Below are 19,974 nucleotides of genomic sequence, written 5' to 3'. Positions count from 1 at the left end.
AAAAGAGAGTGGACTTTTATTTGAGGGGTGCCGGGAACGAATTTGCTAAGGGAACAGTGTGTTGTCGTTGTTATTGTTTTTCAAATATTATACCTATTTAATAGGGTGGGAAGGGGAAACCTCAGCTTTTAGGTAGTGTCGCTGGATGATAAGAATATAGAAAATTTGCTGGCTTCATTAGGAGTTCATAAAAATGACCAGCTCTGCCCCAGTAGGTTTATCATGTAACAAAAGTTTTCAAGACAATCCACATAAAATTAACTTCTCCAAAAATCACAGGAATTTAAACCTGTTTCTGGTGATCGACAGACTTCAGTGGGCAGCTCTGCTTCCCCCTTATGGTGCCTTTAACTAGCAGCCGCCGCCAAGCGCGTCCCTGTGATTCCATAAGTGAATGCTGCAGGTTGTTTAATAACCTGGCAAATTCACAGTAGCTTGTCATATTACAGGAACAGTGTCATCACTAAACAAGCCTGATCACGGTTAATTACAATGCAGACTAGAGAGCAGCCACAATTGTTCATTAATTACAGGAAGCACCTCATTTAAATTTTATGGAAATTTACACTTGTACCCCGGTATGTCTGGAAAAAAAAAAAGGGATCCTTCATGCATTCATAGAAGAAAGGAGTCTGTGGTTTACGAAACAACACAGTAAATTGTGTCTAATCTGGTACTGAAATATTGGTTCATTATTTACTCTAATTTTCTAAGTACTTTAGTGGTGAAAAATACCAAGTCAAACCCCACATCTTCAACTCCCAACCAAGAAAGGAACTCAGCTCAGCTAACTGTAAGAACTTAACACATGACGAAGCACAGTCAGACTAAAGCGGTCACTTTTCTATGCTTAAAAATAAAATATTTAACAGCAGTTAAAGGAGGTCTAAACTAGAATAACCATTTCCCATAAAATAATCATGTCACAGCACAATTTTTTGTGACTGTACCTTACAGAAAGTACCTAGGTTCACACCTACTTCAAAATCCACTGAGGAAACTAAAAAAAGTTAGTGAATCAAAGTCTGGATTTCCAGCTACTTTTCTAAATCAAGCTTATTAACACAAACAAGATGGCAGATGCCCTTGCAAAAGTCAAGCCAGGCACAGACTACAAGAATGACAGTCATTCAAAACCAAAGATATATTGAGTGTCAGGGGTCCTGGGATTTAGTAAATAATACTGGTGGTTAAATAATCTGAAATTTGAGGGATTAAAGGCAAGGGTTAAAAGAAAACAGGTAAGAACAGGAAGGGGTGCCACCAGTCCTGAGAACTTAGCTAAAATACAAAAGTAAACCAGGTATGGGTGCTGTGTGTCTAAACGAGAATCCTTCATGGGGAAAGATATACACAGCCATGGCTCCTAAATCAAGGTGTACAAGAGGTTATTCTCAGAATCAAGAGGCCAAGCAGCAAATCCTTTGATGGTTATAATGCCTGGCCCTGGGAAAAAGCCTGAGATCCAAGCAGGAAAAGTAAACGACTCTGGCCAAATGCTCTGGTGAGTTCCATGGAGTGCAGAGTTGGACTGAAAAGTAAGAAGTGGCTCACTCCATTGAAAAAAAAAAAAAATCAGAATACACATGCCATGGTGCCATGCAAGAATGAAAGGACTCTGCGGGAAAAGCTACTCCTGGAATTGTTAGCTGGTGAAGAATATATTAAGTGTCAAATTTATTATGACTGACATAATATGAATATGTACCAGATATTATTAAAATGTATAGAAGCCATATTTAGAAGGTAAGACAGAAAAAGGAGAGAAAGAAAGGGTTCAAGGGGGACCCAGTTAATTCACCAATTCACCATAGTTGACTATCTTCTAACAGATTCAACTTTTCCACTCAGTCCGCCAAAACAGTGTTGCAAGATGAGGACTCTAGTAAAATAAGCACTTTTCTTTTCTTTGTCCAGTAACTTGGTCTCCTTTGCAAGGCCCATGCTGAACTGTCAACTCCACAATCTGTTTAGCTACCTACAACCATGGGATTTTGCTTCAACTTGTAAAATGTACATTTTCTCCCTTGGTATGTCAAGATAACGTGATCCACTGGTCTCTTTCCATTTTATTTCACGCACCCACATCTGCAAAACCCATCACTCTTTGAGCCACAGTTCAAGGTTCAAGAAGAGATTATCCAACAACCACCCATGACAGACCAGTCCAGGTGACATGTTTGAAGAACATCACTCGTCCTACCCAAAGAGGTCAAAGATCAGACTACCCTTCACAAAGTCTTCTATGTGTCACACACAAGCTGATAGCTTTCAGAAAATGGGAAAGGCATGATCATGTCTGATTTGTGTCACACCTGCTTTTCCACTGTATCACAGCCATACGCCAGCCAGACAGTACCAGCCCACAGCACCGCAGAGCTCAGGTGGTCTCCCCCAGGCTAGGAGTCGGTGTGAAGAGATGGAGACCCTTCCGTATCCTAAAAACTGAATCCTCCTCCAACCACCACTTCCCCACCATCATGCCCATGGTGAAGAAATCAACTTTTAAAACTATTCTTTTTTTCTCATGTTGGATGTCAAAATCAGTCAAAAAAAAAAAAAAAAGTTTTAACACCAACCTCATTATGCTCATCCCCTCAAGTCTTAAAATTTCTTAATTTCTTCTTAAAATTTAGAAAATGATGGCCCTTTAAAAACAGTCTGGGTTTCCTCCTCCAAGGAGGTACCATCATGCTGAAACTCCAACATGCATCTCTGCAACAATGGCACACAGATTCCCTAACTATGAAAAGGTACCTGGAGGGGAGTGTATAGCTCTGTGGTAGAGTGCATGCTAGGCATGCACAAGGTCCTGGGTTCAATCCCCAGTACCTCCAGTAAATTAAAAAATAATTCTAAAAGGTACCTGTAATTGGAGACAAGCCCTTGGCCAAGATGTCATGGTTCTAATTTTAATTTGCAATACACACTTCTAACTTCTCAAGACCTAACAATGAACTGAACGGCAATTCAATACTTTCATTAAAAATGTGCTTTACTAATAAACTGAACATTACACCAGAGGACATATCTCCCAATCCATGAAGGAGGAGGATACTAATCATCAAGTCCTGTTTTTCTCCCACAGTGCCCAGCTGAATGCCTTCCATCCTGCTGAGCTGGGAGATCGTAATGCAGGAAGCATGACTCGCTCACCATGCATCCCGGGTGTTGAACACCATTCTCAGCAGGAGATAATGATGACTTTATTTAAAAATGAGAGCTAAGATTTCCTGATTGCCTGTTATAGATGCCAGGCCCTGTGCTAACTGCTAGAAATACGCATTAAAACATTTTATCCTCATAATCACGTTGGGTAGGAAGTCTCCATTTCATAGATGAGAAAGCTTAAAGCCCAGTTAGGTTGAGTGACTTGCCAAAGGTCTCACAGCAACTTCTGTTAACCTAGGAAGCCAGCCTCCAGAAGCCGTGTTCTTAATCATTGCATAATATACACAATTTCTTGATTTCTTAAATGAATAATTGAATGATCTCCAGTTACAAACAATTTATCCTGGACTTTCTGCTGCACACATGCTACACCAGCCCCTCTTTTATACCTGTCTCAGCAGCTGTCTCTTTCCTGAAGGCATGTGATGTATCTCTACGGCCTTCAGCGACCACTGTTTCTGTCATACCACCCCCAACTAAGAAAACAGTAAGACTCCAACCTGGACTTCCAGCCTCTGGTCTGGCTCCTCCAGATTTGGGCAAAAGTCTGCACCCAGCACTCTGCCAGCACATGCCACTGGGACCTGGGGGAACACGGCTGAGTTAGATGCTGGGTGTGGAGGCTGCTGAGAACTGCACACAAACACACCTGACCCAGGCAGAAGCAGGGATATCCCGACTGCCGTTCTGAAACAGGCCATTATGGCTTCACAGGTTTGTGACACTTAGTAGGTCAAATATATTGTACACATCATACATCCAAGTTTATTAACTACCAGAAGGCACACTGCAAGAAGAAAAAAATCCACATCAATCTTATTGCCCCCTATATCCACAGCCTGTAGCTTAAAGCAGGCACTCAATAAATATCTCTGGCCTGGAGATGAAAGGAGGAAAGAAAGAGGAAGGTCAAAAGGAAGGATGGGAGGAAATGAGGGAAGGGAAAAAGAAACATGGACTCTCTGCTGGAAATTGGTGACTTTCCCTCTCTTTTAAATTCTCTGAAGTGGGAATTAAGAAAACTGCATTCTACAATGCCTGATGTTCCTCTGCACTCTCAACAGACCTGTTCAAATTCATTTTTGCTATTCCTGGCATAGGCCAGCACAAGCAGACTTTATCAGTATTCATTAATTATTTACTATATTTAAATTACACTTAAGGTTTATGTCTGTTCTAACAATAAAAATAACAGGACAATTGTAATTTAGTGAATAGTTCTCTGAATCTAGAATTCTACAATGAAAGCCACTAAGATTCCTTTTCAAAATTACCTATTATAATTAGTCAGTCTCATCCTGAAATACTGCCTTATTAGTCGTTTGTTTACTTCATTAAAAAATTTTTAAGATGAAGGAAAAAAAGGACTTAGATTTCACTGAAATCTGTTTTCTGCTTTCAAAAGTTTCTCTTGATCACTACTTAATAATTTTCAAACACATACTATCTTTAGTAATCACACAACTATGTATGTGTATGGGAATCTCAATTTATCAGTCAGCTTCATCTTACCTGTGTCTCCTTTCCCCCTCAAAGCCCTCCTTTGGTGTCTTATTTATTATTTTTTTTTAACTCCATTTGGGATTATCTGTGCCAATCAATTCTTTCTTCAGAGATCAGTTTTCAGCTAAGCATGCTGCCTTATAAGGTATTTCTGTCTTTCTTTTGGCTCACAAGTCTGTTTGCTTCTCTAAATTTACACAATTTTCAATAAACTCCACTTTGCAAGTTCACAAGTAAGTATCTTTATGTATATGTACACACAAAATACCAATCAACTCTTCACACATATCTACGTCCACCTTTCCTATTCTTTTCAGGTGTCTTACTCTTTCCCTCCTGCCTGTTATCACAAGGTGACACGAACAGAGTATCAGCTGTCTTCAAGGTTAACCACTCTTTACACATGAATTTCATCAACTGGAACCAAGAAGGGAAAGAAAAGGAGGTCACATTTACTAAGCACTTGCAACTTGCTGGTCACCATGTGGATTCCTTCCATACAGATTAACCCTTTTTTTCTTTTCAATGATCTTACGGGACATGAGCACCTTCATTTTACAAATGAAAAAACAGGAGGCTTAGAGTAGGTAAATAACTACCTCAGGGTCACATGATAGAAAGTCACAAAGCCCAAACATAAGAAATGAGAAAAAATGAGAACATATTTCAAAGAGTTAATGAAAAACATGTAACAGCTGCATTTAGTGGCATCCATTCTAGAGGCATTTGATGTTTCATATGAAGGAAATTACAAAGAAGACAATTAAAGGAAACTGAGAAGGTGTTACCAGAAATCAAGACCTACTACCTGCAATTTGGTCTCGGACAACACAAGCAGCGTTGAAGGGGATGTATCCTCCATCTTGAGGAATGAGAAAGAAATGGGGTGTACTGAAGAGGAGAGCCCCGGCATTTGTGTCACACACAGAACAATGCCCATCCCACCACACGGATGACTTGCGGAGGGGCACTAATGAGCTCTGTAACAGTAACTCTCCCTAGGGCGCAACAGAAGAATTGCAAAAAAAAAAAAAAAAAAAAAAACAAAACCTTTTAGAATATTCCATATCAAGAAGAAACCCAGCAAAAGCTTCCTATAAAACCTGAATAAATGTTACTACTGATTACAGCACATTCCATGAGCCAGAGTGTATATACTGCAAATTAAGTGTAAACAATACTTTATTTCATGTATGCAAAACAATTCCCACTTACCTTAATATTATTTGACCATGCCACAAAGACTAAGTTTCTAGTTCCTTTTCACCCTCACAGAAAGGATTTTATAAACACTCTCAGGAGGAAGAGAGAAAGTTAAACAACTACAATTACACTCAATTACAACCTCAAACACTTAGAAATACACAGTTTCTGAGAGAAAACAAAAAGGTCTGTGAGTAAGTTGGGAGGAAACTACACCAGGCTACTAGAATGTTTCAACAATCCAAATCCCCAAAATGAACTAGGAGGGACAGAAACAGCAGACATAAATCACCCAACTCCTTATTATTACTCCTTTTCAAATTAAGATAATAAAATACGATGTAGACCTCCTGTTTTCAATGGAATTGAAATTTTAAATTGATTTGGGGAATTCCAATTTTATCTTCTTTTCTTCGTGCTAGTGTTTAGCATCCAGTTCAACGTCATGCTTTAAAAAAAGTTCCACCATGGTTTTCACAAAATGTTCACAGTGATTTTGATCTCTGAGAAGTAGTAAGACTACAGGGACTTTTTGTTTTTTATTCTCCCTTTGTTTAAGAGAAACACTTAAGTTAAAACCAAAGACAAGCACTAAACTCATCAGCTAATATTTCTAAATGGCACAGCACGCCACAGGCTTCATGACGGGGTGGTAACTGGTCCTTGTCTAAATTTCATTCGACTGGGGCTGTAGCAGGAAGTATAGGCCTGGAGAGGGACCCCCGAGCATCCCTAGGGAAGCGGGAGCTGAGTGTGCACATCTCCTCTCTGCATGTACCTCAAAGGGACCACGGTGTGGGAGAGAGCTCTTTACAACTCACTTTGTATATAATCAGCAGAAACAAAACATATGACAACAAGCATAAAGAAAAGTCTCTCTCTCTCCTCTCAGGAGAATTTTCAACCAGGGAGGGCCAGTGGGCATTCACTTCAGTGTCAAAAGGGCTTCCAGAAAACACATTTTCTGTGGGACAGGGAGGAAATACAGCAGGCTTCCTACACACACATATGTCCTTTGTTTACAGAGATCCCACATAAAGACTGCTAGGGACCCGACTTCTGAAAAGAAGACTGAAAAGGCTCCACATCGTAAATGGAAGCTACTGTTCAAAACACCTGAAGCAGAATGGGTGCAGAGGGTGGCTGTCATGAAAGGGACAAAGGAAGAAAGAGGCACAGGAGTGATAACCTGAGAAAAGTGTTACCAAGAAAGGGGCTTACAGAGTCTGGGATGTTTCTTGCAAAGCCAGAGCCCATTTGAACTTTTATTTTTCAACATTAAACATTCTGGTAGGCATTTACCTGATAGGCACTATAAAAGTCAGAGCCTAAATAAACTAACTAACTTCCATGTCAGCTCAAGTCTCTTTGGTGAACTGGCTGTAAGCCCAGAGCAGGTCTCAAGTGTATGTGCTTGGTGGCTTCAACTTAGTGGTGAAGGAATGAGGGAAAGCATCTGAACCCAAGGAAAACTTGGAAAAGAATAGGGAGACAGAATTGGTTTTTAAAAAGAAACAGAGACAACCCCAAAAGAGCCCCATCAGAGGACTCAGGGGCACGGCTGGGTATAAGCTCTGTTATACTCCAAGCCAGAGAAAAGCAATGACAACTTCAGCCTCATTTCAGTGGTCAGTGTTCAGCAACGAGAGGAAAAATTACTCAGATAACACAAAGAATTCAGGAAGACCATTCAGCGAAATGGATTTGACAAATTAGCCAGGAGGGCTTGTGAGAAAGAGCAGATAAGGAAATAAATTAATTACCCAACACTGTAAGGATGGAGATACGCTAAACGCAGTGCTGCAAAACAAGTGAGAAGAATCACTGAAAAGGAGACCTAAGTTGTTGGATGTGCAGTTAATGTCCACTGGCTTTGGAGCCAAACCTTGGGCAAGGGGAGGTTATTTTTATTTTTTAATATACTTTTTTAATGGCGGTATTGGGGATTGAACCCAGGACCTCATGCATGCTAAGCATGTGCTCTACCACTAAGTTATACCCACCCCCCTAAGCCTATTTTAATCCCAGTTACAGCACTTTGTGAAGCTGGTCAGTAAATTACCAATTCAAAGCCTTGTCTTCTGCATCTGTAAAATGGGAATAATTATATTCACTGCATAGGGTTGACAAGGGTGAAGGAGATGACACAGGTAAATCACCTGACTCAGTGTGCTGTAGGTACACAAAACAGGTAGACGATACTTCCCAGATAACCTCCTGGCCCTGCAGCACACCATTCCCATCAGGGCTGAGAAGTCTGAGACAGTGAGAGAAGGAATTTGGGGGGTGAGGGGATGGCTGGAAGCAAACTTCAAGTGTCAAAGGAATAATATAAGCAATTAGGGAACCTAAAAATTATACCTCTTCAATTAGTCTCAATTAGGGGCCAGCTCTCTCACCCTGTAGAAGGCTTCCTAGAATGCCATGTTGAGGCCAACTATGAAGCTCTGTCTAGGCTCTGACACACTGTTGGCAGCCTTGAGTAGGCCGTGGGACCCAGGTCAAAGGTCACAGTAACTTGCATGTGTATGAGGTAAGAAGTAAATAAGTAAATCTACACATGCGCCAATAGCATGAGTAAGCATTATGAACAATACACATGCGCCAATAGCGTGAGCGAGCATTATGAACAATAGGCATGCGCCAATAGCGTGAGCGCACATTATGAACAATACGCATGTGCGGGCAGAATATGTAAAAAAGGACAAGTGCGCCACGTGGGCGGCGCGCCATCTTGTTGTACTAGAATAAAGTGTGGTTTCGCTCCATGTCAGCTCCTGGCACATTTTTCCAGTTGGGCAGCTCACCTCCTAGAATCCCTCTCCAGTCCCCTTTGGCTGACACACACCGACCTTAAAAGTCTTCATGGGGAAATTACTGAGAAGCGACACATTTCACTCTCTGCCATTCCTGCCCCAACCAAGCCCTTCACAATTAAAATATAAGGCAATCTTCTGAGTTCTCCTTCATGCTAGTGGCTTGACCTAGCATGAATGAAAAATGAGTTTTCAAGGAACTTAGGTGAATCAAGACTGAAGAAACTCTACCCTTTGGGGGAAAAAACCCAAAACAGCAAACTGATAGACAAACAGTCTAGGTCAGAGGTTCAAGGTGTACTCTCAGCCAAGGAACATTATTAACATCACCTGGGACCTTGTTAGACCTGCATCTGCAGCCCCACCTGAGATCTACTCTGACAGCGGACCTACCAGGCAGTGGAGCCCAGCCACTTGTTTTTACAAGCCCTCCAGGTGATGCTGATGAGCATTAAAGTTTGAGAATCACTAGCCTAAATAAATAAGAATATCAAAAAAAGAACTGGTAAGGCAAAAGCTCTCTAGATGATAACTTCATTTTAGAAGAGAGATCCCTTTAAAAAGGGAAAAAAAAAAAAAAGGGAAGAAGGAAAAAGAAAGAAGTATACACCAGGACATAAGATCCAGCGTCTCCCCAAACCTCACTCTGTGAAGGAGACGGAACAGCAGGAAAGGAGACGCTTGAGAGATAAGCCCAGGTGAGTAAGCCACGTCGGGAGCAGCGGCACAGGAACTCCATGTTATGCTGCAAACCCTACCAGGACATAATTCAGGGACAGATATGACTTTAGGACTGAAACTAAAAAGCAGTTCAAAATGACCCACATCACCTTGAACTCAGCCCCTGGTTTGCTCCACTCAGCTTCTCTCCCTGGTTTTCCAGCAATTAAGAATGAAGATGAATTTAACTATCTCCACTGAGGCGGAAGAGAAGACTTTCAAGTCACGATCACCCAACTAGTGAATGCTTTTCTGAGGCAGGGGGCATTTTTTCTTTTTTTTTTAAAGAGAGGAGCTTACTTTAGGGGAAAACAAGTGCAGTCCACTTAACCTTACCTCATCAGGGGCACCAAATGAGACGAATCAAAAGGTTTTTTATTTTCCTCCCTAATTTCACAACTCGGAGAAAAGGGTGATTGAAAAAGGTGTACATGAGAGAGCAGAACAAAGAGTGTGAGGAGTAAAATATGATGGAGGCGTGTGTCCCACAACAGCCAGTGAGAGAACAAATATCCACCCCTGCCCTCTAAACTCAACATCTTCATATTATTCATTGAACCTACACCAAGCCTGTTATGGGGGGAAAAAAAAGTTTAAGTTGCCATACATGGTTTAAGAGATAAAATACAATGAGCACTTAAACTAGATTTAACGCACAGTGGTCGTCTAGAGAGGTAGATTTCTCTGGACTAGCCCCACGCCCCATCTGTCATGGCTTAGACTTACTGTGAAGAGTGAGACGCCACAAATCGGGGTACCAGCAGACCAGAGGGACTCCCAGTGCCGTCAACAGGAGAGCCAGGGCAGCCTTCGCCCTGCTGCCAAAGCGCACAGAGCAGCGCACCTGAGATCAATAAAGCAACGTGCTCCTCTTTGCATGCAAATTTAAACACGGGTAACGGTAAGAAAAGAAATGAAGGCAGATTCGCCCCTGCTGTTCCACAAAGTAAAAACTTGCCCAACCCAAACCTAAGTCATACTGTGCACTGCACAATTCCCCCTCCAAACCTGCCAAGGACCCCAGACTAAAAAGAGAAAACGCACAAGAGCACACCAAGTTGATTTCTATGTAAGACCCCCCCCCAACCCCCATCAACTGGGGTGAGATCCAGGGAAGATGAAAAGCTGCACCAGAGAGGTCAAAAGTGAATGTAAACCTCTCCCACCAATGGCATCTTTTTGTTACTGAAGGTCTCAGGAAGTGGTGAGAAAATAAAGTAAAAGGGGCTTCCTTGTATTTTCCTTGGAGATCTTTAAGGTGTTTTTTCAAACTGAACATACGTCTGAAATCTAGTGACTTTAAAATCTAAAAAAGGCTTAGTAGACAACAGAATGCTTTAGAATTGATTACACGGTTTCCCATTTTGTATGTTTTTGGCATTAGTAGCCTCAAATATAAAGCTATTTACGTCAATGACTTACCTAAGAAACGCTATATAACACCATTTCCTCTCTACATGCTTTCCCTTTAGTTACATGATGCTCCTCCCTGGTTTCATCCATCACCTGTTTGAGAACAACACTCCCCAACTCCTACTCCTTACCTCTCCTGTGAATTTTTAGCCTCCACTTTCAAGCTCCCAATAGAAATGTCCAAGTGTCCAGTTAATACCTCTTGCTAAACAAGCAAAGTGTGTGGGTTTACTGCTATCCTTTCTTTACTACAACTCTACCCTGACTCTGCCTTTTTTGGGAGGGAGTGGGGGGTGGCGCACAAGGTTATCACCATAATCCTATTAACAAAGACTCAGGTCCAAAGATCACGATTAAAAGCCTTCTCCTTATCTTCCAAACCCAGTAAATTCTGAAAGCCTGTCCAGTTCTCCCTTCCAATCCCCTCAGCTGTCCTCCCACACACCTTCCAGAACATTTCTCATCTTCTAGATCATTTCTAACAAGAGCATGCTCAGACGTTTGCCATAATGCTTAAGTGATTGATAATCCCAATTTTTCCTTCCACACTCACCCACCAAGGCCATATTCCACCCCACCAACTGTCACACACACTCTCCTAGCTGATGTTTACAGTTCTCCACAAATTACCAATTAAGAGTTCCTTCCAGGTCCCTAAACCTGGCTCTACCCTGCCTCTCCAGCTTCTCTCTCCTCCTCCTCCATGACAAATACTTACCAGACAGCCTAATTAGACTCCTGAATGGTTCTTGCTTACTGCTTCAGGCTTTCCTAATTTGACATAGTTCTCACACAGCTCTTTTTGGAATACCTTCTCCTGCACTATACTTTTGAACACCTTCCTATTTCAGGTTTCCACTACTTCTACAAAGTCTCCTGATACCCCAGGCGGAAGAGATCTCCTCCCCAGTGTTCTACCACCCACAGGGCCCTCAGCACTACACAACATTAAATACATGACATGTTTTTTCTCTTTAGAGGCAAGCACTAAAACTTATTTCTCTTTGTATTCCCCTGTAGCCCCTACCACACTGCTTTACACACAGCAGATACTCAACAGATGCATGCAAAATAAATAGCAAATAAATCTCTTAAAATTCACAGTGGCACCAGTGACCCAATGTTACAGAGTGATTTTTTAACTCTATCATTATTCTACCTGATCCTCAACAAATACCCTTAAGGCAATTAGGGGCCAATAATTCCTATTTTATAAAAATTCAAGATGCAAGGAGGTTACTATTTATGCACAGAGCAGTCTTCTGAGTATAATTTAGCCTGTGAAGGTTCAGGAACTAATTCAATGTCACCCCGTTGATCCGTTGTGTATTTCAGCTGAAATGATACTTCTCAAGCTTACTTTCCTTCCAGCTTACTTCAGGATACGTCCAGAATCTTACTCCATCAAAGCAATCTACAGATGAGAAAATGTACATCTTTACAACGTAAGTTTTACAGGTCTTTCTCTGCCCTACAAATTATCAACATATGCTGAAATTTGAAGTATAAAATGGTAAAATACATACCGGCATATATAGCCTCTTAGTTTAAAATTTACTAGGCTTCAGAGTAGAGGAAGGTATGAAAACCTCATATAATAAGCTCTTTTAAAAGGTACTGATTGCCATATACCTGGAAACAAAGTAATCAACACATTATACTGCTCTGAGACAAGAAGACATTTCTAAGATACCATGAAAGCAGCTTACAGACAACTGGAGGTCAATTTCCATCCCTAATCAGTTTTCTCCTTTGTTTCAAGCCAAGAGGAGGCAACTACAGCCTGTGAGCCAAATGCTACCCTGCCACCTAATTTTATAAATAAAGCTTTACTGAAATACAGCTTGCCTATCCCTTTATATACATACTCTGCAGCTGTATGTGGCTATAAAGACAGAATTGAATAGCTGCTACAGCAAGCATAGGGCTATCTAAAATATTTACTATCTACCCTTCATAGAAAAGATTTACCAACCACTGTTTTAAACTATACAAAATTATCCCTGTTTCCCCAAGAACATCACTTTCAAGAATTCACCTTTAATAAATAAGAATACAAGAGCAAACTAGAATGCTGGTATTGAAGCCCCACTCTGTAAAAGAAAAGAGCTGATGACAACCTCAACGACAACCTCAACGTCCACAAACCAAGAACTCATTAAGTAAATTATGGTACAATGATATACTAAGATTCCATTAAAATTTATGATGAGCATCTTTATTTAGATATGGCAAGATATCTATGACATGGTTGACTTAAAAAAAGGAAGTCACATATCTGTAATTCATTTCTGTAACAACCATCTACCCATACATCCATATGTACACATAAATAAAGATGACTAAAAAGATATTAATAAAATGGTTCCTTGGTGGCAGCCTTTCAGATAGTGTTTACTACTTTCTTTGTAGTTTTCTTAATGAGATCTTTACACTGAATACATACCCTTCATAAAAGCTGTTTTTAAAAAAAAAAGTTTAAGATTTAAAAAAATTAAAGTCAGTGTGTAAAGTTCAGATTTTGCATTTTATAAAAAGCACTGGGTTCTTCAGAAAGTAAAGAGTTTTTTTGTAATTTTTTGTTTAGGTAGGTTTTTGGTTTGGTTGTTACCATTTCTAATTTTCCTTTTCCTTTGTTTTAAAGACAGAAAGGCTCTTAGATTTACCAATAACCTGCCTATCTAGAACTGGTAACCCCACTCTAGGTGGCAACCTCCTTACTGGACGAGAAAAGTCCCTCACAAAAACATACATGGGTTAGGAGGAAGAAGAGAGGTTAACAGAACAGTCCCTTGACAGAAATGTATTAATTCAATCAGTGTCTTGCTTCCAGGTTTCCGTAAAAAGGTTCATAAAGTACCCAAAAGCCACATAAGATTTTAGAATTGTGCTGCTCAATGACTGACTCTCAGTTAAGAGTAAGAAAGGGGAGATTTTTCTCCATTCATTTTCTTCAACAGAAGTAAGCTTCTGCAAGATTGGCATAAGTATTTTTTACACCAGTAACTGAAAAGGCTAAGGGTGTACATGGTACAATTATTAAGAACCCAGTACCACCACTGATAAAGAGATAAGTGAACAGTGCACGAGGCTTGCAAACTAACAACAGGAACAAAAGAAGAAATTGCTAATAACAACCAACACAGCTCACCTTCTCTGTGCCAGACTTCAGAGGCATCATTTCTAACCCTCATTTTATAAATGAAATAATTGAGATTGCAAAGTCACAAAGTACCTGGCTTGAAAGCCTAGACTCTTCCACCTATGATCAGAAAAAGAAAAATTTATTTCTACTGAAGGACTATATAAAATCCCAATACAAATTTAGCAGATGAAAAAATTTTAAATTCCTGGTTTATAAAAATACTACAAAATTACCATGTCAATCAATTTATTTTAAAAGCAATTTATTTAAAATAGTGTTTTTTTAACATTATTTTCTCAGAGTTAAATCTACCCACATTCTTCATCCTTGCATTTATTCATATATGCATATGATATGAATATATCCTCTACAGATTTGCCATACCATTACACAGAGCACAAAAACTTCTTCATATTGTCAAACTGAAATAGTCTGTATACATTTGTAGATACAGACTCTAGTTAAACATAAAACTATGACTTGGTATTTTATGATTTTTCTCACAGTAAAACTATCTGACCAGTATGGATGAAACAAAATTTGTGCCCTGAAAATTAACATGTAAAATGCTGTACAATGATATAACTAATTTTTTCACGTTGGTATTTACCCCACACTATTTTTCTCTTAGATATATTTTCTTCTAAAATTATGCAGAGATCAGGGTTTCCTGTAAATTTCCCGTAACTGCACCTCCACCTCAAGATAATAAAGAAGCCCCTTAACTCTCAGATTGGGAAACTGAGGTTTTGCTACCCCTCCTTTTTGTGGGGTGTAGAGGCATTAGACTGGTTTTCGAAGCGGGTATTCCACGGATCCCTAATAAAAGTTTATAAGATAGGGCTCTGTGGCTATACGGTTTTTATCCAGGGCAGCTCTGATTTTTATCAGTTCTGCATATTGGCTTCTTTATAAAATTTAATTTGAAAGGAAAAACAAAAATGATGGGTTCAATAACTTATTTTTTTCTTTTAATGGCTGGCTTAAGTTACAGAATGAAGAATATGGTAGAGGAAAAAGCAGACTTTCGGGTCAAACTTGCTGGATACAGATCTTCGCCCTTCATTTCCGCATCTGTACAATGAAAATAATCATACCTGCCCTGAATGCTTCTGCAATAACTGAGTAAGATAAAGTGGGTACCACCCCTAGCACATTGTGTGAGCTACGAGGTAGCAATGAAATGGTTAGTTTTTAATCCTCATTCTTTTGCTCTTAGTAACAGGTGAAAGTAAACGCTAAGGCAAATATTTATTTTAGATCTTAAGATGCAGTACGTTCAAACTAGTGTTGGCTAAAAGAAACTAGATGTTAGGCAAAATAACAATGCTAATCAAAGACCATCTCTGACAATAATAATGTACTACACATGAGAACACAATTACTTTTGATAAAACCATAATCCAGGATTAAAAAACAATAAAAGAAGCACATTTTGCTCAATAAATAGTTCCCAAGCCCTTAACTACACTTCAGGCATTGTAGAAGACCATACATGAAGATAAAATGTTGCCCAGATAGACATGCATGTTACTTGCTACTATTCTATTTAAACACTATTCACTATAGTGCAACCTTAAGTCCACAAATACATGGGAATACACACAAAGCCACAGGTAGAGGCCCCGGGTACCTGTATAATCGAACCTCTAGCTTTACTATCAAGTGTTAATGATAATGAGTATAATAAAACAGGAGGTTTCGATTCAAGCAAATGATTAGAACTGATGAGTCAAAAGCAAACAGAGCTCAGCAGCACTTGCCAACTTTGCCTCTAGTCTATCGTTAGCCTTCACTGATATCTCAGAAATAAGAGCATCACTCTGACATGCAGGAAGGCCATTCCAGTGAGAATTTTGCAGAGTGGTAAAAAAAAACATAAGACTAATGGATGACACAGGAGATTCCGGGGAAAAAAAAGGAAAGAAGGAAAGCTCTCTGCCAAGGTCTAATATTTCCTTTCCTATAGATAATTGGAAAACATTTTATTGAAATTTCTTCCCCTGTTTCCAAAAACTGAAGCTTCCCAAGGGTAAGCTCAAAGAATAGGATCTACAGTTTACTGAACACCTACTCTGTGCCTGAGCTTCATGGGGCTTGTCTCATTTATCTTCCTGACAAAGTCTCAAGCTAAGTGTTCTCCCCATTTTAAAACTGAAGAAAATAAAGGCTAGGGATAAAATGACTCACCCAAGGTCACAAGACTAATAAGTGGCAACATCACAATCTGAACCCAGTACCAACCCTTGGACTCTCCCACACTCCCCCACCCCCGCCAGAGTTCTGCAACACCAAACACTAACGTCCTCTACAATGGGAAGAAAAAAATGCTGAAAGAACAAGTATTAGTATTTTAAAGGGAGTTTGATTTTTTTGAGGAAAAAAATCCTAAATCAAACTTAATCTTCATATTAAGGAGACATGATATAGGAGCATTTCCACTCTTTTCCCTCTTGGATTATCAAGTGAAAATTTTAATAAATTGGAAAGAGTTGAATACAACCACAATATCCTTTTTATAATCAAAAACTGCTTCCATGATCAGGATAAAAGTTTTTTTTAGATAATCTAAATGTACACAACAGATTTTTTTCCCCTTAATTTGGCACTGTTAATGAGTTTTTCCACTATTTAGGAAAAAAAATTTAATTTTGAAATTAGCTGTAAGGACAAAAAAAAAAAAAATCCAGCACAAAGTAAATTTAGTATTCCTCTGAAAAGTGCATTTTTAAAATTTGGAACTAAAAACAAAAATCATTAAAAGAAAACTTCCATGATCACTTTATTATATCAAACAGAGTAAAAAGAATTCTTAAAGTGAGTATTCTCTAGAATGTAAGGGAAAATATCTAATGAATTCATCTGAAATTTGAAGTGCCAAGTCCACACATAAATGTTGATATTTGCTATAGAGTTGACTGCTTGTTGGTTTAAGACCTCCCATAAACAATGTGAATGTATCTGTTTATAAATAATAAACCATCTACGGACAGCACTAATCAGATTAAACTTAGGAGGTCTATCTTGACAAAACCTTCATTTTACAGAAATACATAAATCATGCACCAAATACTCCATAAACAGGGCACACAGACCCACTCGTAGTTTACTTTTTTGGGGTATGTTCTTGAGTTAAATTTCTGTTACATAATATTTTTAAAAATAACTTATCAATGGAAAACTCTCTTAGCTTAACAACTGTAAAAAGTTTTTCCTTGCATGCATTTGGTAGTTATCAAAGTGTGCACGTACACCCAGGCACACACACACCCCCGAACTCTACGTATGTATATACATGCATTATTAAGGATGAAAAATTGACGCATCACAAGAACATGAAATCAAAGAAAGTATTACGGTTTGAAAGTGAAGAGAAATAGGCGATTCAAAACTAAAATTCAAACTATGACGTATCTTTACTTAGGTAAGCTCAGGCAGCATAAGCTATATTTCTCCTATTCATCAAAAAAATCATACACATGAATATTTTATAAAGTCACAATGCAAAATCAGAAGACCATTCCATACATCCACATTTTAATCTGTTATAAATTAACTTGAGTCAGACCAAATCACAAAGCAATCCTGACTGTTCCATGTAATATGCACAATTACAACCAAATTCAAATCGTACGCACCCTCAGAATATGTAAGCCTCCAACAAATGGAACAATGAAGCAGAAGGCTAGAGTTTTCCCGGAGAGGGACAGGGGTCGGGGCAATCTGCAAAATGGATTTTTCTCAGACAACTGCGAAACCTGGAAATATCCTAAAACCCTGAAGACGCTCACGTGGTTTCACAACCAAGTCCCTTTACAAGCCCTAGAGCCCAGGTGACCTGCATCTCTCCAACTGCCCTATTTCCAGAATTCCTGATTTTAAATCACACTGGAAACTTCTGGCTGTAACTGAATACAATGGTCCAGTTCTGCCCTTCTAAACGCGGGGGGAGGGGGGCCCACACGGTGCCATACTTAAGTTTGTTTTGTTTTAAACTCGGACCTTCTGCATTCCAAAACTGTATCCCTCTGACTAATATAAACCGTTATTACTGAGAAAAGGTTAAAACACACACCCTCCCACAAAGCAGCCAGGGAGAAGGAATGAGGGAGTAGCAGTGGTAACATACAGTACCATGAGCTGTAGCGGCCTCCCGCTCAGTGGTGCAAGGTTAACAGATCGCTCCTGGCCTTCAGGCAGACAGCAAAGCCCAGCCCGGGGCGGGGGGGACAGGGACCCGGCGGGCAGGGGCCCTCCTCGGGCCGTTTACACAAGAAGGCAGCTCAGCTCCTTCTTGGTGCATTCTTTCTCTCTATCTCCCAACCTCTTTGCGTGTGTCTTGTCATATTTCCTTCAGCTGTTAATTGTCCGGACTGCAAAAGGCTTTAAACAGCCACAGTTTAGGAAAAAGCGAAACCCGTCTAAGTGACCATCACAGCAAATCAGCTTCACGCGGGTGGGTAAAATTTTCCAAGGGAAGTGTTCTTCTGATAGTTCCTGAGTCTCTGAGTCCCCCCACCCCCACCCGCCGCCACATACTCCCCTAGAGGGCTAAAGGCACTGTGGCAATAAAACATTCATGCGACTTGGAATTTTAACACAATGCCATTTCCCTAGTTTAACCTGAAAGGAATGCACTAGTCACAACAGACTACATCATCCTGCCATTAAACCCTGCCAAGGAACCGCTTTTTTGGCTTTGCTGGGCCAGCGTTGACGGGAAAGGAGGACACAGACCCACACACAGCGCACCGAGGGGCCCCCTCGGCTTCCTCAGCCTCGTCCAGCAACACCCTGCTCTTGAACGTGACCCCTGACCCCTCGCATTGTGACCGGCTTGTGATGCATGTGTCACTCTGGAACTTCTGCAGGGCCGCACGCTGTGCAGGCCATGTGCTGCTCCCTCTCCACGGGACTTGGGCCAATGCCAAAGCTTCCTTCTTATTATTACTGCTACTATTGAAGGTCTTACATGTAAGCGCGGGGAGGCTTTTTCCTTGTGCAGGAGAGTGGTCTGTTTTTCTTTTTCCTTTGTTTGTTTTAGGCCTTTTAAAAAACAAACTTTGCATTTGCATTCATAATTGGGTTATGATTACTGACAAACTGGCTTGCTTTGGGGACTACTTATCAAAGCTGCCAGTTCCTCTGCATATAAGTGACATTTAATTTAGACTTACAAAGTACAAAAACAGAAGTAATTTTGATTTCTCCAGAGAATGTTAGAGAAAAGCTCAAAGGTGTTGAACTCTGAAACCTCCACACTTAACCATTTCATGTGGCTAAGGTACCATCACACAACAAACAAGCAACAAATGAGATTTTTTTTCTAACCCTAAATGCATTGATTTATTACTTGTGCAGAGTTTTCTGCCTTCCAGGGAATGTAAGTGACAAACTAAGGGACAAGGAAAAATATGTGTACAAATGAAAAATTAAAACCACATTAAAAGCTTTTAAATGTTTTAATTAATTTTTAACTTTGCTGGGATGCCAGTTTGGCCCTTTTAGCTGACCACACAGTATTCATTTTTATTTATTTTGAAGTTACAAGATACCATAATTTTGCACCCCCCCAAAAAAATCTTTTTCTTTATTCTCGGCTTCTCTCCCACAACTAAAGTATGCCTGCCAGATTTTTTTCCTTTTCTCATAATTTTTTTCCTTTTCTGATCACTAACTATTTTCATATGGGGCACTTTCACTTTCAACCTTGCTCTACTATTTTGTCTTCTTATTCCTCCTCTACTTTAGTAACAGGCAGTTCTAAAAAGCAGCCAGTCCCTCCTGGCCCTGACCCTGAACTACAGCCAGGTGAGCTATGATTATCCCCGAGAAAGGCAGAAGACGCTCCAGCATTAATCTCCTAGAGTGAGGCCACGTCCCCTTCTCAGTAACAACTGAAGAACATCTTACTTCATCTAAGAGAATACCCTAAAATACAAAATGACGATCTCTAAGCAGGTTAACATGCACATGTAAAATAGTCAAATTGTCTTCCTTAGC

General features: G+C 39.9%; 1 protein-coding gene across 20 annotated transcripts in view; it reads right to left on the bottom strand.

The window, feature by feature from the left end:
• The window catches only part of BNC2 (basonuclin zinc finger protein 2), a 410,419-nt gene that overhangs the window by 246,072 nt on the left and 144,373 nt on the right, over positions 1-19,974 (bottom strand). For 13 of the 20 annotated variants that reach the window (XM_074361530.1, XM_074361531.1, XM_045509913.2 and 10 more), the window contains one exon: positions 3,672-3,755. The exons of 5 other annotated variants lie outside the window; for them this stretch is intronic. In XM_074361530.1, coding sequence (XP_074217631.1) covers positions 3,672-3,755 — 84 coding nt within the window. Of the gene's footprint in view, positions 1-3,671; positions 3,756-18,105; positions 18,487-19,974 lie in introns of those variants that run through there. 2 more of the 20 variants (XM_045509906.2, XM_045509909.2) reach the window with 2 other exon arrangements.

The sequence above is a fragment of the Camelus bactrianus genome, chromosome 4, assembly GCF_048773025.1.
Source record: "Camelus bactrianus isolate YW-2024 breed Bactrian camel chromosome 4, ASM4877302v1, whole genome shotgun sequence".
NCBI classification, from domain to species: domain Eukaryota; kingdom Metazoa; phylum Chordata; class Mammalia; order Artiodactyla; family Camelidae; genus Camelus; species Camelus bactrianus.
Note: the sequence above shows the minus strand (reverse complement) of the source record. Positions and strands in the feature narration are given on the sequence as shown.